At 41.8% G+C, this 26,417-nt stretch overlaps 1 protein-coding gene across 1 annotated transcript in view; it reads right to left on the bottom strand.

Moving 5' to 3' along the window:
• ADAMTSL3 (ADAMTS like 3) overlaps positions 1-25,789 on the bottom strand; it is a 195,170-nt gene extending 169,381 nt beyond the window's left edge. Inside the window, exons 1-2 of the mRNA XM_075431302.1 lie at positions 25,701-25,789; positions 24,374-24,465 (exon numbers count right to left, since the gene is read on the bottom strand). Of these exons, the coding sequence (XP_075287417.1) occupies positions 24,374-24,448 (75 nt within the window). The 5' untranslated portion in view covers positions 24,449-24,465; positions 25,701-25,789. The remainder of the gene's footprint in view (positions 1-24,373; positions 24,466-25,700) is intronic.
• Positions 25,790-26,417: the final 628 nt, after the last annotated feature.

Raw genomic sequence — 26,417 nt, 5'->3', positions numbered from 1 at the left:
AAATAGGACCTACCACATTGTTGGGTACTGCAAAAAAATCACTAGCCACTATCAGATAAATAGGCTAATGAGAGAAAGTAGGATATAAAACTTTACACAATACTTAGTTCCTATGCAGTATATTATACAGAGTTAGACAATACACTTAGTTCTTATCATTATAGTAGTGCTCATCAAGAGATCTCATATGACTCAAAGTTGTCATTATTCTCATTTTACAATGGCTGCTTTCAGGAGAGTCTGGTTAAGAATGACATGGGACTCCTGACTCAGATTTTCCTGATTCTCTTTAATTTATGTTATAATCTTCATGTTATTAATGTTATGTTATGTGTGATTATTTGCATTTAATTTCCTTTTGAGTTTTTTCTTTAATAGCGATATAATTTGAACTGACAAAGTAACATACTTTTCATACACTTCAGTTGAAATTGTGCCTAAGGGCAGTGAAATTCTCATCCATAAGTTGCACAGGGAAAAAAACTGGCACTCAGAAGCCAAACACCTGCTAGAGCCAGTAGTGGATCCAGATTTTTAAGAGAATTCCTGCTGCATAATGAAAACACAAAGAAGGGAAATGTGTGGGGCAACGGAATGGTATTAAAACCACAGCACTTAGGGGAAAAAAAGAATCCTAAACTGTATACTTCAGAGCTAAATACTGAAGATCTTGACATCAAAGATATTCACAAGTGCAATTATAAACAGAAACTTTTGCAATGTGGGGAACGCTGAACAGTGACTATCATATATTGCAGGGCATTGCTATGCCTTTCACTGCTAATGACAGGGAGTTTTCTCTTTGCCCTTAGTGTCAGTACATCTGCTTCTGATTCAGGTGGCAGAGGAAAATTGGCAAGTATTCAGCCCCGAAAAAGCCTGCCCTAGCACTAGTAATTTTTCTTCATTGCATACTGTTTATGCAATGTTGTCATCAGCAAAAGCATGGTGTTTATTGTGAACTGAACAAGTAGATGAAATGTATGCAATTGCTCTGCCACTGTAAATGACTACAAATTCTTTTAACAGAAATAGACCTGGAAACAGGCAAACTCTCAGCCACCCAGAACTGGAATAATTTCTCAATAAGCGAATACACCTTTGGTGCAACTATTCTGAAGATCAAACAGCCCAGAACTCAAGCAGGATAACCAAATGAGCATGCAACTCAGCAACGTTGACAGACTAGGAAGACAGAAAGTTTCTGACAACCATGTAACATCACAGAAGTTCTCAATGAGACCCTCAGAGTCCTGTAAATACGATATAAACAATAATAATCCAGTAATATGAAGAATAAGGTGGTAAGATTCCTCCTCACAGATAAGTCAAATCAGTTTAGGATATGTATCTATCCCTCTAAAAAAGAATATACTTATGTCATACACACAAAGGTCACTCGGCTATACTAAAATCACAGAATCACAGAATCACAGAATAGTAGGGGTTGGAAGGGGTCATCTAGTCCAACCCCCCTGCCGAAGCAGGGTCACCTACAGTAGGCTGCACAGGATCTTGTCCAGGCGGGTCTTGAATATCTCCAGAGAAGGAGACTCCATAACCTCCCTGGGCAGCCTGTTCCAGGGCTCCGTCACCCTCAGAGGGAAGAAGTTCTTCCTCATGTTCAGACGGAACTTCCTCTGCTTCAGTTTGTGCCCATTGCCCCTGGTCCTGTCACTGGGCACCACTGGAAAGAGCTTGGCCCCATCCTCCTGACACCCACCCTTCAGATATCTGTAGGCATTTATAAGGTCCCCTCACAGCCTTCTCTTCTTCAGGCTGAACAAGCCCAGTTCCCTCAACCTCTCCTCGTAGGAGAGATGCTCCAGTCCCCTCACCATCCTCGTAGCCCTCCGCTGGACTCTCTCCAGTAGCTCTTCATCTTTCTTGAACTGGGGAGCCCAGAACTGGACACAGTACTCCAGATGAGGCCTCACCAGGGCAGTGTAGAGGGGAAGGAGAACCTCTCTCGTCCTGCTGGCCACACTCTTCTTGATGCACCCCAGGATCCCATTGGCTTTCTTGGCAGCCAGGGCACACTGCTGGCTCATGGTTAACCTGTCATCCACCAGCACACCCAGATCCCTCTCCGCAGAGCTGCTCTCCAGCAGGTCCACCCCAAGCCTGTACTGATGCATGGAGTTGTTCCTTCCCAGGTGCAGGAAGACAATACAAGTGGCTAGCAATTCACATAGTCATATGTGAGCAAAATAGGACCTACCACATTGTTGGGTACTGCAAAAAAATCACTAGCCACTATCAGATAAATAGGCTAATGAGAGAAAGTAGGATATAAAACTTTACACAATACTTAGTTCCTATGCAGTATATTATACAGAGTTAGACAATACACTTAGTTCTTATCATTATAGTAGTGCTCATCAAGAGATCTCATATGACTCAAAGTTGTCATTATTCTCATTTTACAATGGCTGCTTTCAGGAGAGTCTGGTTAAGAATGACATGGGACTCCTGACTCAGATTTTCCTGATTCTCTTTAATTTATGTTATAATCTTCATGTTATTAATGTTATGTTATGTGTGATTATTTGCATTTAATTTCCTTTTGAGTTTTTTCTTTAATAGCGATATAATTTGAACTGACAAAGTAACATACTTTTCATACACTTCAGTTGAAATTGTGCCTAAGGGCAGTGAAATTCTCATCCATAAGTTGCACAGGGAAAAAAACTGGCACTCAGAAGCCAAACACCTGCTAGAGCCAGTAGTGGATCCAGATTTTTAAGAGAATTCCTGCTGCATAATGAAAACACAAAGAAGGGAAATGTGTGGGGCAACGGAATGGTATTAAAACCACAGCACTTAGGGGAAAAAAAGAATCCTAAACTGTATACTTCAGAGCTAAATACTGAAGATCTTGACATCAAAGATATTCACAAGTGCAATTATAAACAGAAACTTTTGCAATGTGGGGAACGCTGAACAGTGACTATCATATATTGCAGGGCATTGCTATGCCTTTCACTGCTAATGACAGGGAGTTTTCTCTTTGCCCTTAGTGTCAGTACATCTGCTTCTGATTCAGGTGGCAGAGGAAAATTGGCAAGTATTCAGCCCCGAAAAAGCCTGCCCTAGCACTAGTAATTTTTCTTCATTGCATACTGTTTATGCAATGTTGTCATCAGCAAAAGCATGGTGTTTATTGTGAACTGAACAAGTAGATGAAATGTATGCAATTGCTCTGCCACTGTAAATGACTACAAATTCTTTTAACAGAAATAGACCTGGAAACAGGCAAACTCTCAGCCACCCAGAACTGGAATAATTTCTCAATAAGCGAATACACCTTTGGTGCAACTATTCTGAAGATCAAACAGCCCAGAACTCAAGCAGGATAACCAAATGAGCATGCAACTCAGCAACGTTGACAGACTAGGAAGACAGAAAGTTTCTGACAACCATGTAACATCACAGAAGTTCTCAATGAGACCCTCAGAGTCCTGTAAATACGATATAAACAATAATAATCCAGTAATATGAAGAATAAGGTGGTAAGATTCCTCCTCACAGATAAGTCAAATCAGTTTAGGATATGTATCTATCCCTCTAAAAAAGAATATACTTATGTCATACACACAAAGGTCACTCGGCTATACTAAAATCACAGAATCACAGAATCACAGAATAGTAGGGGTTGGAAGGGGTCATCTAGTCCAACCCCCCTGCCGAAGCAGGGTCACCTACAGTAGGCTGCACAGGATCTTGTCCAGGCGGGTCTTGAATATCTCCAGAGAAGGAGACTCCATAACCTCCCTGGGCAGCCTGTTCCAGGGCTCCGTCACCCTCAGAGGGAAGAAGTTCTTCCTCATGTTCAGACGGAACTTCCTCTGCTTCAGTTTGTGCCCATTGCCCCTGGTCCTGTCACTGGGCACCACTGGAAAGAGCTTGGCCCCATCCTCCTGACACCCACCCTTCAGATATCTGTAGGCATTTATAAGGTCCCCTCACAGCCTTCTCTTCTTCAGGCTGAACAAGCCCAGTTCCCTCAACCTCTCCTCGTAGGAGAGATGCTCCAGTCCCCTCACCATCCTCGTAGCCCTCCGCTGGACTCTCTCCAGTAGCTCTTCATCTTTCTTGAACTGGGGAGCCCAGAACTGGACACAGTACTCCAGATGAGGCCTCACCAGGGCAGTGTAGAGGGGAAGGAGAACCTCTCTCGTCCTGCTGGCCACACTCTTCTTGATGCACCCCAGGATCCCATTGGCTTTCTTGGCAGCCAGGGCACACTGCTGGCTCATGGTTAACCTGTCGTCCACTAGGACACCCAGGTCCCTCTCCGCAGAGCTGCTCTCCAGCAGGTCCACCCCAAGCCTGTACTGGTGCATGAGGTTGTTCCTCCCCAGGTGCAAGATGCAGGAACAATCTTTATTAATCAGCGGTGTTTGCTGACCTACTTCAATGACTTCCACAAAGAATAAATACACATAGATAAGGCTGTGTAAAGGCTTGTGCACGTACAGATTAACTGAGTGAAAATAAATGCTCAAGTAAATGGAGAACTGACCTCAGCGGCGCCAAAACTTCTCCTGTATGTTCCAAAGGCACTAACATGACCTGCCCGACACCAGCCACAGGACTGGGTGATGAAATTTCTGCAGCAAGTTCATCAGTTCTTTTTAAAATGGGAAACATCTTCAAAAAGATTCAGTCAGTTTAGAGTGTATCAAGGAAAAGGGAATATATCCAATATATACATTATTTCCACATGTAATTACTTTCATTGCTCAAATTCTGTATATTTTTGCTCTGGATTTGCCTAGCTTCTGATCTAGGCCGTTGGATGGGCCTGTGGGGGGAGTTGTGCTATGTTACACTGTCCTTTATTACCAGAAATAATTCTCTACCTTTTCCTCAAACAAGATGGGAAAGGTGGTGTGTGATGGCCTAACAGCACCCACAAATGAACAAAATACTTCTAAACACACTCCTGGTACTGCAGTCCCATGGAATAGGAGAGCTTGGGCTAACACTGGTCTTCACCCACCTTTCTCAGCAGGGCACTCAGAGTGGTATGTCCCCGAAAATTCTAGTTACAAAGACAGACCGCACTGAATAGGAGTGTAAATAATCAAAATGGTTCTCCTCCCTGTTACCTCTAGCTGATGAATCCTTCCTCACCCGAAAGAAATTAGACTGTAGAGAATGCCACAGCCAGATGTTCACTCTCAGGCTAACTTGTGATTTACAGCAGCTCAGCACACAAATGTGTCTAACACATGGTGAGGAAAACGTGCTTTTTCCACTGTTGGCTTTCCACCACTTCTGATAATTTTGGTGATATTAATCCAGTTCGTCGTCTACTCTTCTTTCTCCGTTGCAATAAGTCCCTTCGCAGGGTTTATGGACTGAGCAGCGTAGCACGTTGACTCAGTCAGGCACACTTTCACAATAAGGAAGCAGTTAAATGGTCATGGCTCTGCTGTAGGAATGTTGGTTTAAGGCTATTAATAAGGCACATGAGGTGAATGCCTTTCAGCCGAGCACCCTCCACGTGTGCACACCTGTTTCAGCATGATTTTGAAAAGATATTCTCAAAATAAACTGTTCACTGCATGCAGTCTCTAAGTCCCAAATGCATTTTTGCAAATACTATAGAGTTTGTAAGCTTTCTGTGCTTTACTTATGTCAGGAATACTGATATACCAACCACCAGGTAAAGCATGCTACTTCCTAGTAAGCCATTTTTCCCTAGAAATTATCTTTGTCTTAGCATCTCTGTTGTTGTCATCTACCACTGAGATTATTGCCACTGACTTCCAGTATCTTGATCATTCCCACCTGTTGTTCTGCTGCTGAAATGCTTTCCCTGATGCAGGCCCACTGTTCAAACCCTGCAACTCACTTCTCTGAGCACGTATCCACACTGTACCTACTTCATTTAGCCTTATTTAGATCTCAGCTTAATTGTTCCCTCAGTCCAGTGATGCCAGTCTTGATATCTTTAATTCATCCACTTTCTCATTTCCTCTTAAGTTTCTGGAGGGAGAGGAAGTGGTTGTTCTCCAAGTGTATTTTGCCTTTGTCTCTTGCCAGTGAAAGCATCTCAAGCAGGGCAAGGTTTTAACTGTGTGTTGTATTCAGCCAGACACACTGGCCAGCATTAATAAAGCAAAACCTGACTAGAAAAAGGTCAACAAGTGAACAAAAAGCAAATAATGTAACAAAAGCAGAGCACCCCCAAAAAAGCCAAGTCTCCAAATCAGAAAAGATCAAATATGAAAGAAGACTAACCATTAATATGAAGATTATCCCCTTCATGGTCACAATTCATCTACTAGCATTAACTGACAGTATTTCACATGTACACTTACTAATAAGCCACTACTTAGATAACTATGTTTTAGCTGTAAAAAAACAGAGCAATTAAAATCTCACAACAGGCACTGCAAGCATCTGTTCACTGACAACTGTTAAGACTAATGGTCATTAGTTTAATGACTCATTTTTGTTCTTCCACATGATCACAGAATCACAGAATAGTAGGGGTCGGAAGGGACCTCTGTGGATCATCTAGTCCAACCCTCCTGCCGAAGCAGGGTCACCTACAGAAGGCTGCACAGGACCTTGTCCACGCGGGTCTTGAATATCTCTAGAGAAGGAGACTCCACAACCTCCCTGGGCAGCCAGTGTACAGTAATGCTGGAGGACTGATATGGTGAAGGGGAAAGGGCTCTTACTGAGGTGAGAAAAGATAAACATAGGATCTGCTGCTGGAAAGAATGAAATAAATCCTCTGAATGAACTGGAATTGCTGAAATGTTAAAAGAGACAGCTGAGCAAATCAGACATAAAATGAAAATGGAAACTGCTAGTTCAGAACAGGATGCCTGCTCTAATCAGGACAGTATCAACACTACAACTTTATCGCCCATTTTCCATGACCAGAGAAGAAATTTCATTACTCAGTTTCAAAATGATCCAGTTGATTACAGAAAGACATTCAATGAACACAACAGAAAAATCATGAAGAATGGAGAAAACTGAAGAACATCTGTAATTCAAAGGCAAGACACTGTCTAGTGTTTTGGAATGAAAAAAAAGTATGATGCCCTCTTAAATGCTCTGCATTTTCTTTTTAAATGTTTTAAGCACCTAGTGTCTTTACTGTGACTGAGCTTTCAAACATACCATTTTTAATCCTCTAATAGTCTATATTTCAAATGCAACCAGTAGCAAGTATAAGTGATCATAACAGGTATCATAGAAGGAACACTGAAAGATAGGCCATGTGATTATATCCCTAGTCACCCATCTTGTATTCTCATTTTAACAGCTGAAGTTGAGTGAATTGCTTCACTATGCGTGCATTATCCTGGGAACTTGGCTGCCATATCCACAATGCGTGATTTGCCAATACATACCACCTGCATACTGAGGGAACGGAAGACCTTCCTGTGGAGGAATATCTTCCCATCCCACGTGGGCGTACAGAAGCAGATGTGGACATACAATGGATAGCTCCCAGGACAGATGAACTGAGACAGGTCTTAAGTCATGCATTGCTTTCCAGTGATGATTATCTTTCTACAGGAAATTTAACAGAATAATTTTACTCCTTCAGAACACCTCATTGGGGTTTACGGTGGCATAGCAGATGGTTAATAAGATAAACTGTCTTGTTTCCTTCTCTTTTCCAGCAGTCTGAAGAACCTACCTGTAGGGGGTGATAGCTTTTCAGCACATACCTAGTTACTGGCATTTCACAGAATCTACCAGCAACTAAATATTAGACACAAATGGACACTAAGTAGAGGCTGCACTCAAGCTACTGAAAAGCCCTCCTAGCTTGGCCAATACAGGAAAGGTTGTGGAGGGACTGACTCTTCTTGTGCTGCTGGTACAATCAAATCTCTTAATGCATTTGCCTTGCATGCAAAACGAGCAATTAGCTCTAAGTGACACAGACATCTTTTAGAAGGTGAGTCATTCAGCCTCCCCTGCTTCAGCAAAGTGGAAAGCACCACTATTTTTCTCAGAAGTAGGACAGCTACTAAGGAACAGCTTGTCAAAGGCAGCTTTTCAGTACAGAATTCTAAAAGATTACACATAATCTTGGTTTGCCCACTTGACCTTGCCTTTTGAAAAGCTGTCATGCCTCTTGTAGGACAAGGGATGCTCAGCTCACTAGTTTTAAAAACAGCAAGGGCAAGGGGAAATGCAGAGTTCCTAAGGCATGCCTGAATTCTAACCAACAGTGCAAAATCACCTCTTCTTGCATATTTAGCAGCTTCTCTTTTACTGCTACCATTTGCACATAAGGTTAAACAGAATTCTTGACAGCTTATTTTAATTTTAAAGATTTACAGAAGGGCACTATTCCTACAGAATATTTTTCAACTATTCCTGAGCACTTTTGGATGGATCTGTGGCAATAACCTCCCCTGAATTTTCTTATCCGCTGTCAGCTCTTAGTTTGCCAGTACAAGCTAATGTGAGCTAGGAGGCCAACCCTAACAGTTCAGTATCTAAAGCTTTAGCATGGTTCCAGATTTTCATATGTTTGTCTTTAGCATTCTAAGACTTTTCAAAATAAAGACAGAATCCAAGAACAATGGACTGTGCAAAGGCAGGGAAATAAATTCATCCGCCCTGTTATTTAATTGCAGAGGATTCCTTTTGCCCTATGTATATACGGCTTCTCAGACTGAAGACAACCATGACACTAGAAACTACTGAAGCTAGAACCTACACAATCTAGTGAATTTGCAAACAGTGGTGTGAAATACTGTGCTCTTAATGATTCAGTTGATCTGTTCTTATCTTGCATAATTACACATCTCTTCACACTCTCCAAAAATTGTAAACAGTAAGACTCACTCTCACACTTCACTGATGCTGAAGTTAATTGTTGCAGCAATCCTACGTTCTTTTGCACTTTTTATGGGTCTGGCTTCCTCTACTCTCTGTATAGAGTAAAATGTCATGATATGAAGCCTAAACAGCATCCATTTTACATAGCAAGACCTGATACAAATCTTAACCTGTGTATTTCTCTGCAAGTTTGGCAGTACTTGGAATTATCAGTCCAGAACATCTCTATTTCAGAGCCCAGTCCTTTTTGCCAAGAGAGATGTTCTTTTATCCTGATTACAGTGAAAAAAGCCAACTTTCTGGCCTGACTCACACTGTAATTATTCTGTGCCTTTACACAGGCTTTTTATAGTTCCTGGTAGAAAAGCTGAAGGGAATCCTACACATCCACACAAGGTCTGAAATTTGTTGCCCTCTTACAGAAAACCATTCAAAAATGACTAAGATTTGTCCCTTCCCTATGTGCTTTTCCTTTATTCGAGTTAAGATGATGCACGCAGCAATTTCCCTCATTTTATGTTACTCCAGCTTAATATCAGAGGAGGGGGCTGACTGCAAATTGTTCTATAAAAAATACAACCAATTTCTCAAAAAAGTCTGATTAACTAGTTAAAGAAAATCCTCAAAGAAACAAATATACACTTTAAAAGGAAGTATGGGACAATAATAAAATCTCCAAGTCAAAATGCCTATGCCAAGAAGATTTAATATGGTCTCTGAATCTCAAAATAAGGCAAAACTATTCATTACTGCCATTTACAAATACAGAATCATTCCAAATTGCCTAAAAGCCGTAAGGATACAAATCAGTCATCAACATTTCACAGATTAATCAAACGCCTCATGCAAACTGGGAAAACACAGGGTTGTGCTGCGCCTCTGGTTTTGCTCCTTCAGCATCAAGCCAAAACCTGATACCTATTCTAAATCAATGTGTTCATTCTACCGCTTCCTGGGAGGCTGGGGGCTGAAGGCGAGTAGGAAAGGGAGAGCCTTTCTCCCAGTTCTTTACAAGTATAAAAATTACATTTAAAAATTCCAGTAATATAACAGGAAACCTTGCACTTAAATCCTCAAGTCTACTGTGAGTGGACAAATAGAAAAACAGAGCACCCCACTTATATAAATATTCCACCTACTACTACTAATATTTTTCTCTTCTCATGTGCATGAAAAACAGCCAATTTGTACTATTTTCAGAATAATATTCAAGGAACAAAGGAAGTTATGTACAGCACATTTTTAAACAAAGTCAAAATACAGAAACCAAATTCAACTTCAGTTGAGAAATCTTTTCGTGACATTAAAGTTAATAGAATAAACCCTTCTCTATAAATCTCTTCTTATAATTTTCTTTAGTTAAAGATAACAACATATTGGATTTAAATCCATAGATATCAAATGCTTTTTTTTACAGAGGATCTATTCATAGCAGCTTGTATTTGTAACATATGCAGCAAATTCTGTTACTAAACACTTAATCCTAATAAAGTTTAAATTTCACCCCTAACAATAAAGCTTGCACATATCTTGGTATACATGAAATAGGATTCTAGAAATAGCCAATAAAAGTCATAGGTAGCCTTCACGACAATTATTAATTGAAGATTTGAGATGTAAAGTTAGCTGTTTATATTGAAGAGTTCTGATGAAATATTAACAGTAATTGTTACTTTTTTTTAATCAGTTAAGGTTTACGGGGTGTTTTATTTACAAGATATAGGAAAATAACAGATAGGCGAGAACCCTGTAAGCCAGTCTACACATCTCTGAAACACATGAGCGCTTATAGCAGCCAAGAATGGACTGCTCCCATCGAGAGGCCTTTGCAACTCCAGCACCTTGCGGAAGAGCTGAGTACCACACCAACCCTCCCGCAAACCCAGAGAGAGAAAAACGATTACTGCAGCAGAGGTCCTCTGCTACCAACAGCCCACATAAGCAGCACAGGCTGATAGGGCAGCCCTCTGAAGAGAGGAATGGCTGTAGATGAGCCACACCAGCATTTTAAAAGCTGAACAGAATTTAAAAGTATCAACACAAATGCCTCCACAAGGAGCAGTAGCAGTTTCTGAAAGCAAGATCCATTAGAACCAAGCATGTCCCCACAAATGTAAATTTTTTTCCAAGTACTCCATGTTATGTCTGACCTATCTAATGTGAATTACACAGCTCTGAATAGGATTTTCTTCTGAGCTACTTTCTTAAAAGAGCCAATTCCAACACAAAAGATAGAGCAGGTAAGCAGGCCCCCATCTTACGAGACCAATCATGCCACTGCAAGCCCCAGTTTCACCCTTCAGCATGAAATACCGTTCCTCGTTTTCTCATTCCCTATATTCTCATTTAGCTGTGCAAAAAGATCTGATTGAGTCTTCTCAACTAAAAATGACACCAAGGTAAACCATTGTATATTGTTTATATAGCAGTCCCGTAATTTATATGCAGAGAAGAGTCCATCAGGAACCTGCAGCTATCTAACACTTAATTCAAACTAAAACTCAACTAAAGACAATCTCAGTTTGTCTGAGACTTTGTTAATGCAACTACATACACTACACATGCACGTTTCCATATAGCATGCATATAGGGATACAGTCTAAAACTTTAGCAGTGAATTGAGGCTTTCAACATAGCACAGCACCACCTCAAAAGGGGAATTATATTTTTTAGGGGTATTAAATGCTCCTTTTAAAAAAACAGGATAGCTTTTCTCTGCAGACAAAGGCAGATACACTTTGACAGTTACTAGGTACTTTTGATTTAACTTGAAGATGAGATGTAATTTCTCAGAATAATTCAAATGTCTAACTCTTTCAAACCCATTGACGCTAGACACTGAAAATATTATCAAGAATTTGGGTCCTTCATCACAAGGACGGGTTAATGGAACTGAACCTAGATCGTATCACTTTGGGAATCACATTATTGCAAAAATTAGTACACTGCTTAAGTAGCATGGAATAATTTCATGAAGAGCTTTCAGAGTGGCCTGATTTTGAGAAGAGCTAGGGAAGAACTAGCAGGTGCAAGGATGTTGTACCAGGAAACTCTTCTCTCAGGAGACTGGATAGAGTTGATGACATGGGAAACTTGGGTTGCCAACTTTCTACAGAGTCTATAACCCTGAAACTCTGGGAAAATGAGTTGGATTATGAAGGTTGAAAAGAAAGGCCAGCCCAGTACTGAAAGATAATCTAATTGAATTTTGCCAATTTTATCTGGATGATTACTCTCCAGATGAAGGGCTACTGCCACTTTTTCATTGCTGCTAGTCTGTTTTGTTCGCTTCTCGGCTCCCTTCTTTCATAGACCCATCTGGAGATAAGAAAGCACATTAGCAAAAATTCCCCACAAAGGATTGGTTTTGTGCAGCCAGCTATGCTTTCCCCACACTTAATACAGCTTTTCTCGAGAGGAGATCCTCAGAAATCCATGTCCCTACTCTCAGGGTAAGGCATTCGAACAGAGTAAGACAACGTTGAGTGGCAACAGCAGAACCTAAAGGTTGGCTTTGACTATTCTGATCCAGACATTCACATTAATGGTTAACATTTGTATAATTCATTCACATTTTATGCCAGACGAATCTCTTACTTCATGAGTTAAATTTTATTCATAGCTGAAGTCTACATTCAAAATAAGACTGGGGTATTATGGAAGCAAAGACTTATAAAAATTGAAAACTCCCTTTGAAACACATGCTTTCCAGTAAAAGCAGCTAGCAAAATGCAAAATACGGTCAACATTCCAACATCATGATGTCAATTTTCATACGCACAAAATGCTACATGTAGAAATCAACTCTCTATCTTCCTTATTCATGGTGTGCTTGCATTTCCCTCTATTTTCATTAGCAGAATTGCACCATGCAGTGGAGAGTGAAACTCCTTAAAATGTTCAAAGGAATCCTCTGAATATAGTAAATTTAGCAAAAAGTCACATCGATTTTTAAAAAGTGAATTTCCATGTTCTGCTTCACTTCTCCTGAAAACTAGCATACATGCTCTAAGGACTGGTTTTGATGTTTCCCTCTGCAGTAGTTCGGAGAAATTCCTGCCAATAAGGATGGTCTGGAACACCTGATAAAACGGTCTTCAATAACACAAAATAAAAAAGCGACATGTAAAAAAATGGAAATCACTTCTAATTTTGCAAGGTTTATAAGCAACAGGCAAATTATCTTTTTTATTATCTCTGCTTTTTTTTTTATCCAGAGGGATAAATACAGCAAATTTTCAAGAAAACTAACAGCTGCAGACACAGCTTTAAATGCCATCTGTCCTTAGCAGTTACATGAAGAGATGAAATGATTCACGCTACACAACAGGAAATATGATAACTAGTTAGCACTAATGAAATTCAGCCTCAGTTTGCTTCCTATGGGCAGGTCTTACTCAGGAAAACCTCCCACTGATGTCTCAGGCAAAGTGCCCGCAGAATTCACTGGCACTGTTACTCAAGTGCAGAATGTTGTATTGTTGAAGTAGAAAGCCTGAATTTTACAAAATACAGTCTCACTTGTGGCACAGCAACCTAATGAAGTCCATGGGGCTCCCCAGCCTGGATCTTTTTCAGGACTGAGGTTTTACAGTGCCTAGGCTGAGAGTCCTCACACTACCACTGTTCCGATGAGAACTTTTGGCAGACAAGGAACAACGGGACACTCCTATAGTACGGTTGAAGAGGACAAGGTCTTTTCTTCAGTGTTCTCAAGGACTGGCCTTAACATTTGAAACAATAAAAAAAGAACATTTACAACTCCTACATTTTCCCTGTTTCTAAACAGCGGCTTCTACGTGACATATGACAGATGGCTCACAGAGGTCTAAATTCAGCAAGAAAAATACGCAATTATAAACAAATACATCATTCGTGTTTGCTAAGGACATAATTCAAGCAAGTTCAAAAGATCAGAACAGGACCCACATGTTCAGTTATCCTAGCTAAGGCCCTTCTCAAGATGGTTATCTACAGGAAGAAATTCTCTCCAAGAAAAGCTTAGTGTTCGCAGTATATCTGTTGCCCTTGGAGAAACTATGCAAGCTTTAAAAAAAACTTTAAAATTCAGCTCAAATAAAAACTAAAAATACACAGAAAATTATCCATTTCAAAGTAACACTGCTATTTAAGATCAGGTAAAGATTTAAAAGGTTGCAAGTTAAGAACAGGTGATGCTAACAGGATATTTGAAAGGCCCATGAGACTGGCAACATTAAGTAAAATGTATTTGCCTACTGATCTAATTGCTTACTAATTTTCAAATCTATTCCCACCGGGTAAGTAATGGCATTTAAACCCAGCTCCTGGCATTAAAAATACATTTATAGTTTCCTCTTAGCAGAAGATAAACAGCTGCATGGTAAAACCCCATACATTAAGATGGCATTCTGGAGATTTTCTTATAGCTTTAACCAACCTATTGTGTTCTAAATTTAACTGAAAGAGGTAGGAAGAGGAAATGGGAAAAGCATTTGGGTGTGCAGTTTCACACTGGGGTGAAGGCAAGTGCTCACTCATGCAAGGAAAATTTCTGGAATATTTGTGTCTTACAGAAGGACTGACCACATAATGAAAGTGGAATTTAAGTCAAGTCTTATTTAGTAAAATATCAGAAGCCATTTCTCCATTTATCTTGCTCAAGGAAATATCAGTGTTTGTTTAAAAACAAGAAACTACTCCAGCAATTAAGCAAGATGACCCAAAATTTCGTTGCATAGTTTAAAAATCATTACAAAACTTTAAAATTTGCAAATGGTCCAGAAAAATAATAAAAATGTTTGTAAAGTAAAAATTTAATAACAATGTTGTGAAAATTAAAAATATTCCAGGCAGACACAAAGAAGCTCAGAATGTAGGCACCTACATAAGTTTTATGCAAGTTTTTATATATCAAAGACAAACCTCCAGATAAACCTGGAGTCTGGAGAATATATTTCTTTAATGTTAGTTTTTAAATGGTAAGTCACAAGTGACAGAAGGTCTAGGATTGGTTCTAACTTCTCACTCAACAATCCTCAAGTGTAGCCCAAATGAACATCAAAATGATGGAAGAACAGCTGAACTGGTTCAAACCGAGTACCCATCTAGCCCATCAGCTTCCGACAGTAGCCATGACTGGACACCCAGAGAGTATGTGTGGAGCAAGTATGTACAGTGCTGCCCTGGAATACTTTCCTGGACTCACCTACTTTCCTTAGCCTGCAGCGGTTTGTCTATATAGTAGTACTTGGTGGATCTTCCCAGTACTTGGCCTGTCTGCCCTGAAATCCATATAATCTACTCAAAATACATATGGCAAGGAGTGCCAAAGATCATTACATGGAGAACAACCACCTTTCATTGTTTTGAATCTGCCTTCCAGTAGTTTTACTTAATGGCACTCAGTTCTTACACAGGAAGAAACAAGTTACCAGCTGATGCCTGTCTAGCTTTCCACTAGGGATCATTCATAAAGGGATCAGAACAGTACACAGTCCTCCAGTGTGGGCAAACCAGGAATTCACACAGTGAAAGGATGATACTATTTGCTTTGTTTTACACCTTCCCTTCATAGTATTTCCTATCATTCAATTTGCACTGTTAACTGCTGCCAAGCTCCGAGCCGGCTGTTCCATGAAAAGACTTACCTGAGAATCGCTAGTCTAGAGGAAAAGCGTAATTGTTAGTCACAGAATGCACCTTACATTCATATAAAAAAAGTTATAAAATCAGGCCATAAAAAACAGTGCCTGTTCAAGCAGTTCTTATCAGTTAGTGGCATTAGCAAAACCCCTACACAGCATACAGCACACACAACATCTCTCCAGAGATAGATATATTCCCTCTTCTGCTTTCTAACAAACGTGTTGATGAAATCAGTTGAAAGAATCATTAATATTTTGGATGTATCTAGCAGTTTCCAACTAGAACATCATCTACCAAGCAGGCAATACTCAAGACACTATTATGCTATTGTTTTTTTCAACCAACATCCATGTCAACCAGGGAACAGTTTAAAACTATTTGGAGACTCAAGAAAACAAAACACCGAATGAGTAATGAGACCTTGAAAACATCTAATAAAAGGAGACTCAAGAGAGGAAGCCAAATCATATGTTAGCATATTTCATTTGTTACACATCCACAGAGAGCACTGAGCCTGTTTAGCCTTCTGCTTCTGCGCCACTGCTACACCAGTAAGAGGCTGCAGTAGATGGGAAAGCAAGGAAAATTCTCATCACAAAGTTTCAGAACCAGTACTTACACTTTCCTTTCACATTTCTCCATGCCAGTAGATGGACTGGAGCAGCCACATCTATAGGCAGGGAAATTGCAACCAAAGGAGGGGATTTTTTTGGAGCTAATTTTTTGCCGAATCAGCCAGCTGGGAATAAAGCCAGTTTTTGCAGCCTTCGCAGAGCTTCTGCAAGGTGCAGGCCAGGAAACATTTATTGCCAAACAGAGCTTGAGAGAACACAATCCCTTACTCTTCACATTCTGTGGCAGTGCAGGTGTGCCCATGTCATCTTCTACAATACTAAAAGGCAATAGGTCAGGCAGCTAAAACTCTCTTCTCTACGTCTGCATTTACTACAGAGTGAGCCTCTATAGGTCCTTTCAAATATACACACTACAAACTATACGCTGTTCTGGTTGCATGCAACAAGAGACTGTATCCTATAAATTGTAAGCAGCTCCGATTTTTGGCAAAGCACCTGATGACAGAAAAAAACATTACATAAATACAGAAATACATGTTTCCACATATAAACAAATGCTATACTTATTTAATGCTACAAACCAGTATCATTAACCACTTGGGACCTCCCACCGTGACACAAATGACAACAGTTAGCATACAACAACAATCTAGTAATTGCAATCCTAAATGCATTTTTAATATTGTTTCACAATTTAGTCGAGCTGACTTGCAATCACTGTATTTCTAGTGGATCCAGAAGCATGACAAACTGACAATTTTTGGAAACCACATTTCTCAAAACAGACTGAGAATACTGTTTTCATTTTCTCTCCATGATGATGTTAAACCTAATAAATACAAAATTAGAAACAGAAATAACATTGTTGCTAAACAATTTATGTAATATGCTGTCTGGAAGGGATATATTAGGCCAAGTTTTCAAAAACTGTCCTCCCTTTATAAACATGTGATACTTGTACTTGCAACTCTGAAGTATTATCAAATATCTGCACATCCAGGTACTAGAATTTACACACCAGAAATCTATTATTTCAAAAGAGTTTTAGGGCAAAAATTTTGGTTTAATCACCTAAATATGATGTCAAATACTTAGCCAGATTTTTGGAAGTGTCTAAGGCACCTAATATGCCTGGTTCCCACTAGATTGATTGAAATTTACCTTGTTACTCGTTTCAAAAAACCCAGCTAAGCACCTGCCAATACAGTTAAATACTTAACAGTATTTGTGTTTAACTTGGTCTCAGGTCTTACTGAAGATCATCAAAACAAAGGCTCCACATCACACAGACCCAACTGAAAATGCTGCCATATCTGCATTAAGTTTAGCACCCTTAGGTAGCTGACAGTCATCGAAAAGTGAGTTTGTAGAACTGTATTTCCTCCTAGAAGATGGAGTGAGGCTGTTTTGAAAGCGACCCTTAAATCCAAGAGCACTTGACAGTCCGTGTACTTCAGATAATATCAAGAAAAGTTCTCTTGTGGGAAAGAGTTTTATACACGCTTTCAAAACCTAAAGGAGTTATTTATCTACCAGTGACAATGAAGTGAGTGCAGTGGGCGTATCAGAACTGCAGTGCTATATGGTTCCTGTGTGGGTCTTAGTGCTCTCTCTCCAGAGTTGCCATGGCTGTATCCAATGTCCCTTCTGGAATGTTGTGCTCACTGGCAAACTGTACTTCAAAAACTAACCCACTCTTTCACCATGCGCAAACCCTTGGTTTTACAGAGATTTTGCATAACAAGAATTACGCTGGAATTGTTCAAGTGAGACTGTGTGGGCTGCACGCAGCCACCAGACTCATCAGTATTCTCAATTGTATAAAATCTTAACACACTGACCTAACAGTAAAGTACAACATTTGCACAATACAGTAACTCATGCCCAAAGATTCCTTGCATAGCCTTACAACACAAACCAGTATAGAGGCACAATTCTAAATCTGCTCCACTATCACTGAAATTAATATCTTTTGCTACTTCATTGCAAGCCACATTATATTTTGTGTTTACTTAAAGCTCAGCTCCTGGATTCAGGTGAGCACAGAGAACTCTTTTAAGAAAAGCTTCAAGCCCAAAAATTGCAGATAGATGTAAATATGTGAATCCTACAGGTTCTAGAAGTAAAAGCAAATAAAAAGGACTCAGATTTTAAAATGCATGTTCTTTTGAAGAAAAACTCATGATTTTGGATGGCCAAATCATGATTTCTGAGAGAATGATAAGAGGGCTTTAACATCAGCACAATCACTTGCATTTTCTGGGATGCAAAGGCAGGAATGGACTTTGGTGCACTGTGCAAAACTGCCACCCTCAGTGCTGTTTATGCCCCAGTTTGGTAAGGAATATGAAGGATCCAGCTGCATGAAGCAGACCTGAATGAGTAATTATCAATGACTAAGTGTTCAACTATCTGCTAAAACCAAAGATTATCCTAAAGCTATTCCTTCATTTCTTCACTACTTTTTCAAGAGAAATTAGAAGCCACTGGCTGTTGTGAGAGCTTATTCCCGCATTTGAGGCTTTTCTAAAAGTGTTACATTCTTGGATATCTCATTTTGGAACCAGTAATTTGCAGCTCTACACACAATTAATCTGAGAAGCTCTGCCCAATTTTTGGTGTAACTAACAAAAATTACCACCACAGTGAGCACTGATACCCATGTCTGAAGACAAGAAATCAAAATCTGGCTAGACATAGCGACTAAACCACCTTTGCTGGATTGGAATGAATGGGTTCGGACCATGCTTGAGATGATTTTCCCAAGTTGTGCACCACTCAATCACTATGATAAAAATATTTACTGAAAAAAATCAAAACAAAAAAATGAGATAGTAAAAAGATCCTTTCACTGCTATCATCAGTACTCTTGGTTACTTCCCATAGCTGACTTAAACTTTTTTATAAGTACATTTTAAAAATTGAGTATTCATGCATAGTTTGTGTCTCAAGTCACAAGACAGATTCATCACAATTTTTCTGGCAATTCTTCTTTTTTGGATTGTAAATTAGGGGTAACAGCAGTTCAGATCCTATGAGCATTGGCTGAGCAATCATTATTAGTCATAAACTCAAATCAAGTTTAGAACTTTACATAAGTTTTCTGGTAATGCGGTCACAGTTACAATCTTGTCAATAACAATGAATATTCAAAGTCAGAACACTTCTACAGAGTCTCAAAAGTGTTATTTGTCTGTAGTAAAGGCATTTCAACCTTCAAAACTAAGAAAAAACCACAGGCCTACTGAGGCTGATGGCAAAACTCCAGCTGGGTGCAGAACTGCAACCTGCCTGCAAAAAAGTGAAACTGCTTCAGATTTAACTCCAGACTTGCAAATCTCATCCTGATCTTTTCGATTAAAGTTACCAGAGATTTAAGAATCCTTACTATTGCACAGCATGTAGATCATAACCGATTTTCTGGACATTGGTGCACAATGCATCCAGTAACTGTAAAACCATGTTCCGAAGGTTTTTCGCAAAGATGGTCTCCAAGTCCACTATGTCATATAATGGACATCAGATTTTTGGCCTTGCAAAACTTAACTTTAAAGACATTTACTCTGTTGGTAGTTTTTGGCAGATTGGTTATGGCAGAATCATTTTGAATAAGATAATGTTTTCAGTATGTATATCCCTTACATCAAAAATATCACAGATAGTTAGAAAAAAAAACCATAATGCAGACAAGGATTGCAGAAACATAAATCATGAGAGCAACCAATAGTTTATTCAATGAATGTGTGACCTATGAAACTTTCCCTTCCATAGAAACCCGGAGCTAATGCTTCTTAAGCATCCAGACACGGTGTGTTTGCTGTGCTTCCCCCTCAGACATTAGCAACCCCATGGTCTTCAGAGGTGAAACGGACTGACTTGTAAAGAGTTTAACTAGGACTGTAGGAACTTATGAAAATATCAGCGTATTCCTGATTTGAAAACAATATACCAGAAAAGAAATCTAAAATGAATCCGTGTGTAAAATTCTTGGTGATACATATTTGTCTATATGAATCTGCTAGTTGTCATTTCTTGCTGCCATTAATCCATTGGTAAGAATATACAGATATACAGTCTTAGATACATTTCATAACAAATGTAACAGCAGCTAGTTGAATGGTGTAATAAAATGTTATCATAAGGTGAAGAAACAGTTGGTTACCAGGCAGAACATCCTGCCTTTTCAGTTACCAACATGGAGCCATATGTACTCAAGTGACCACTTAGAAACCGCAAAATTTGACTTAGATGCTTCTATTTTATTAGCTTAACCATCTCCTCAAACCTGTAGTACTGATAGCTCACCTGCTACTGTGTGACAAAAAATGAGGAGCTTTTTACACCATCTTTACCAATAAATACACATGAATAGTGAAATTCAAGGCCAAGGATATAGTTAATGTTCACAAATACATATAGTCTATGGAATACAGTAACTTCTTTGGATAGATTCATCATTTCAATGATTAGAAACAATGAACTATTCCATGTTGCTGCTACCATTTGGTGGTGGTTTTTTTTTTTTTGTTTTAGAAAAACATACAGACATCATTTGCTTGGATTACCATTGGCTTCAGACTAATGCAGTTCCATTAATTTCATTTATATTGGCACACATCAGAAAAAGTAGGCTCTATGTCTGCAAAAAGGGGCTAGCCTTGGCTGTGTTCAAGTGATCTCCTCCTGAGTGAAGTTTATGCCACTGCTCTTGGTCACAGAACAGATTTAATGAACAGGCAGCTCAGTGGTAAACTATTGACTGGGTTATCCTCTGAAATCTAACTTACCCACTAGTATAGCAACTGATCTGCCTTTGACAAAACAGTTTTGTCAAACTTGAGACACTGCATATCTTTAAGGGCAGAGTTCAGTTTGAAGCTTAGCTAAACACCATGCTGTGCTTGTTACAATGCTATGAAAAATCAGAAAGAGCTCCTATAACCAAAGTTAACTTTCATTTCTACTCAGTAACAGCTACCTCTTTTCACAACTTCTCATGTTAAAGTTTTCTTTGCGTTACAGTCATACCACATTTCCACCACATTCTTTTAAAATGGTCATTATTTTATCCTGTACCTGCCTCAAGCAGGATGAAATTAATCAATTGCACATAAGTGACACGACATAGACTTGTGACCTTGCCCAGCATCCAATTGTTTCTAATTGATTAGCTCCAGACATAAGCAGTTTAATAGCCAAAAACAACACAAGTGGAAGCTATGGTACAATATTAGGGTAGAACGACTGTGTGTGGTCCATATAGTATGGCCCCAAGCAACCAATTAAAGAATTAATGGTTATTGGATACCGAAAATGTTATGTTAAATAATATAAAGTATCTTTAATGTGCCTAAATTTGTGATAAAACACGCAAAACTTAGGAGCAGAAGGGCCTCCTACAAGATTGGGGTTAAGTGCTAATGACTCAAATACGCCAAATCGATTAGAATATTTTCAAGGACAACCAAGACCAAAAAATTTGACCTGGACTGAAACGTTCATAAAGCTACTCACAGTAGCCTATTGATTGCTACAATGTGTTTGGGTTGTTTTTATTATAAAGAGACAAGTGAAGCTACGCCAAACCATTTGTGGGGAAGAGGAAACTATGCCACTACTGGTTCCAGTTCTACAACAAGAAAAATATGAAAGAAAAATACAATAAAAATATTGTAAAAGAAAAAATGTTGTCTCTGTAACCAAAAGGCCCAAACACAAAGTTGACATTTCCCTTCTTTGAACTTCTGTTCTCATCTTGAGCAGAACTATCAAGTGAACTTCACATACTACTTTGAGTGTTTTATAGGGCCGGTAATTATAGCACCACTCAACTGCTTGCAGACAAAAATACAAGTTGAACCAGCCCAGCAAATCAGCAACATTTTTGTTAAGAAAACAAACATAGGAAACATGCAAGCAAAAAGCAGAAGATCCCATTGTTGCCCTATCTGCTTGGACACAGAATCATAGAATGGGTTGGGTTGGAAGGGACCTTATAGATCGCCTGGTTCCTACCCCCTGCCATGGGCAGGGACACCTTCCACTAGACCAGGTTGCCCAGAGCTCCATCCAACCAGGACTTGAACACTGTCAGGGAGGGGGCAGCCACAGCTTCTCTGGGCAATGTGTGACAGGGCCTCACCACCCCCAGTGTAAAGAATTTCTTCCTTGTGTCTAAGCTAAATCCACCCTCGTACAGTTTAAAGCCATAACCCTTTGTCCTATCACTATCCCTCTGCAGCTTTCTTGTAGGCCCCTTCAGGTACTGGAAGGCTGCTATAAGGTCTCCCTGGAGCCTTCTCTTCTCCAGGCCGAACAGCCCCAGCTTCTCAGGCTTTCCTCATAGGAGAGATGTTCCATCCCTCAGATAGTATTTGTGGCCTACTCTGGCCCCGCTCCAACAGCTCCACATCTCTCCTGTGCTGAGGCTCCAGAGCTGGACACAGCACTTCAGGTAGGGTCTCACCAGAGCAGAGTAGAGGTGCAGAATCCCCTCCCTCAACCTGTTGGTTATGCTTCTTTTGATGCAGCCCAGGATACGGTTGGCCTTCTGGGCTGTGAGTGCACACCGCCGGCTCATGCTGACCTTCTTATCAATCAGCACCCTCGAGTCCTTCTCCTCGGGGCTGCTGTCAATTCATTCTCCTCCCAGCCTGTATTTGTGCTTGGGATTGCCCCAACTCATGTGCAGGACCTTGTACTTAGCATTGTTGAACTTCATGAGGTTTGCACAGGCCCACTTCTCAAGCCTGTCAAGGTCCCTCTGGATGGCATCCCTTCCCTCCAGCGCGTCGGCCGCACCACACAGCTTGGCGTCATGAGCAAACTTGCTGAGGGTGCACTCAGTCCCACTGTTCATGTTGCTGACAAAGATGTTCAACAGCACCAGCCCCAATACCGCCACTTGTCACTGGTCTCCACATGGACATCAAGCCATTGACCGCAACTCTGACCACCTAGTGATCCATCCATCAAATCCATGTCTCTCCGATTTAGAAATAAGGATGTCATGCGGGACAGTATCAAATGTTTTGCTCAAGTCCAGGTAGATGACATGTTGCTCTTGCAATAGACATGCACTGAATACACCGCTGTTTACTGCACAGTTAATATGAATCAAATAGTTTTTACTTCAATGATGAGTGCTTTACTCAAGTAACCAGTGTACTTTCATGACTAGCTGCAACCATAACACAGACAGCAGAGGTGTTCATCAACAGGTAGCAGCCAAATGACTCGCAGCACACAGTGCACTCAGCAGTGCTACTGAGGATGAGTTGAAGCCCCGTTCCCACTACCTTAAACCTCAAAGTCCACCCTAAATCAATCATAGCTTACTCAGGCATCTAGTAGTCTCCTCAGTTCTTCATACTCTTTTTGAATTTACTTTTTCTTGCCTATCCTTCAGTTCAAAATTCTTCAGGATGTAGATTTATGTAATGCCCTGCACACCAGGCTCCAGTTTGAAGCCACGATTTCTCAGCATCATAACAGTACACAACAGTATCACAGTAAACAGCACCACTGACTGTATTTATAACCAAGATTTCACTTTTTTGCAAAAACTACTACAATACTTCAAAAAATTATGCTATTCATTTCAAAAAATATTCTCCAGTTTATTTAGCTCTCCTTTCCAAAGGATTTCTGGATTTGGGTGTATTTTTCCTTTCCAAAGGATTTCTGGATTTGGGTGTATTTAAGACCAAAGAATCCTTGAAACATTCTGTGCTGTGGGAACTATCAGTATAGAGAATGACATACTATAACATCTCTGCTGCATGCCAGCACACCATATTTCTTGAAATACTCACTTCTTGGAACTGATTAGGCTCATGTGTCAGGCAATAGATCAGTTGGCAGCTATGGTTTTCCTCTGTGGTTCCTGTATTGACTGAATACTTGAAGCAAAGATCTTTTTGGACCACGCACCCCTCCCCCCCCAACACTGACTTCCAAGTGCTTTAGATGTTTCTACTCAGGTATTTATATAACCCTTGTCACTTACAGTACCTTAACATTTATCAGGTGCTAAATCTCCTGGGGGCAAAGAGCAGCTGTGCTGCCTAGAAAGACCCATGGCATTACACATCTGGCAAGATCTCCCTTTGGTCCCCATTTTGTAAAGTCAGGTACAATATTACTAGGAAGAGAGAGAATATTAATTTCCCACATGGACATCTTTGAAATTCAGTTCAGTGAAAGGAAAACCTTCTCATCAGGAGCCTTTTATATACAGTGCAGTTCCTTCAGCAGTTTTCTGTTTAAAAAACAGTAATTCAAAGTGTGCAGCAAGATAAAGGACCAGGCATGACAACAGTAACAAGTTCATTACCTACCTGTAGATGCGCACAGATAGCAATAGCAAGCCAGGTGATCTCCCAGGAGAGCCCTGTGGCTTTAGGGCTGGCCATCCTTCTGCCTTGGGGCTCTGCTGAGAGAAATTGTTTCAAGTTACAAACAAAATCAAGTGGGCTCCGCCAGAATTTCAATGACTAAAGCAAACTGGGCAAAGGCACGGAACCGACCTTTGGAAGCAATGCAATGCAAACACCGGAGCTCTGTGCTGGCCGGAGGAGCAGACGCGCAGTGCACAGCCTGCAGGGTGAGGTGGTTCCAACCAGGGAACGGCAAGGGGGGAAAACGAAAGGTTTGGGGAAGCTGGCAACAGTGGGCAAGTTTGATCACCTCCTGAATGTAGGTCAATCTATCAGATTGGGAACCCCACCCATCTTGATCTCCGGAAAATCAAATCCAAGAGGCACGGGATTTCTGATGTCCTGTTGCAGCACTTTCACCCACTCACAGCCGAGAGCCCAGCCGTGGGACTTCAGCAGTCATTTGCACTGCTCTTGAAAGCTCTGATCTTAAGAGCTCAGAGATTAAGTGATCGAGGCAGAGAAAAAAACACAAAACTGTCAGTAACTTTCACCAAAACCTTCAATCTAAAGTTGCCAACATGAAAAAAAAAATCATGTAAAAATGCTGCTAATTGTTAATTCCCAGCGTCAACGCACATTTCTGCCCCAGACAATTAATGACCACCGTGATCTCCAAACAGCGCAAGCTCCGCGCACCCCCCCACATCGCACAAGCCGCCCTCCCGCCTCCCCTCAGCCACCACCCCGCTGTTTTCCACAGCCCCACGGCGAACGCAAATCTCTCCTTCAGAAAAAAGCTCTCCTGTCTCCACGGTCAGGCATCCCGAAGGACAGCCATCTATCCCAACAGTTCTTGCACCTGTCAACTAAACGCAATTAAGACTCCCTACAGAAATCAGAGGTTTATTCCCTCTCTCAAAACAAAATTCAGCTCCCCTCTCTCCCAATGCCTTCAGCACTCCTGGATGCTTCGGTCGTCCAAAAGTTTCAATCAACCACGGCAATTAGAGAAGGAAGATCCCTCCTCCCTCCCGGTCCCGCTGAAAGCCGCCACCGGCCGCACAGCACGGACACGCCGGTGCTTCACGGGTGCCGGTACCGCGGCTCCCCGAGGGCTCCGCCGCCGACCCGCACCGCTCTGCCCTCGCGGAAGCTCCCCGGGACGACCCCGGCCCGGCGCCGCGGCTGCCCCCGCCACGCCGAACCCCGCGGGGCCCGGCCCGCCGCCCGCCTCCCTCCCTGCCGGGAGCCCGCCCGGGCCCCGCCGGCCGCCGCGCTCACCCACCTGGTGCGGGGCCGCGCCGCCCGGCTCAGCGAGGAGCGCGCAGCGGGGCTGGGGACGGGGGGAGGCGGGGAGCGGGTCTGGCTCTGCCGCGGCTCCTTCCCGCTCGCAGGGCAGGGCAGAGCCTTGCCTGTCACGGCACTGCGGATACAGCATCCCGCACCGCGAGCGGCGGCCCCTCCCTCACGGCAGGCCCCAGCCCACCGCCGCACGTTAGCCAAGGTCCTACAGGCTGCCGGCAGCGGGCCGCCACCCCCCCCCCCTTCCCGCAGCCCGGCCCCGCCGAGAGCCGCCCGGGCGCCTCCACCTGCGGCGCGGGGCCGCGGCCCGGCACCCCCCGCGCAGCCGCTGCCTGCCCGGCAGGAGAAAGCGGGCGGGCGGCCAGCGGGGCCCGGACCTGCTGCGGAGGCGCTGGCGGCGCTCCGGTGTCGGCGGCCGAGACCCCGGCAGCCCGAGGGCTTCGGCTTCCCCCCGAGGGGCGAACAGCTACCGTGAAGTCAGCCGCCGAGCCTGATGCAAAGCAGCTTCCAAAACCGCAACCGCGCTGTGTCTCATCTCCAAGTCACTCTCGCAACGCAGCTGCCGATCCGCCCGCACGCCGGGGAGGTCTTTAATCGTGCTGCCCTCCAAGATATTTTTAGGCTTCCTACTGAAAACCCGACGAGCGCGTCCCCCGAAGCGCAAGGCTGCAGCCCCGTACCCCCGCGCTGCGGCTCCCGC

The sequence above is a fragment of the Opisthocomus hoazin genome, chromosome 10 (genome assembly GCF_030867145.1).
Source record: "Opisthocomus hoazin isolate bOpiHoa1 chromosome 10, bOpiHoa1.hap1, whole genome shotgun sequence".
NCBI lineage: Eukaryota > Metazoa > Chordata > Aves > Opisthocomiformes > Opisthocomidae > Opisthocomus > Opisthocomus hoazin.
The sequence above is the reverse complement of the archived record's forward strand: the minus strand, read 5'-3'. Positions and strand labels throughout refer to the sequence as shown.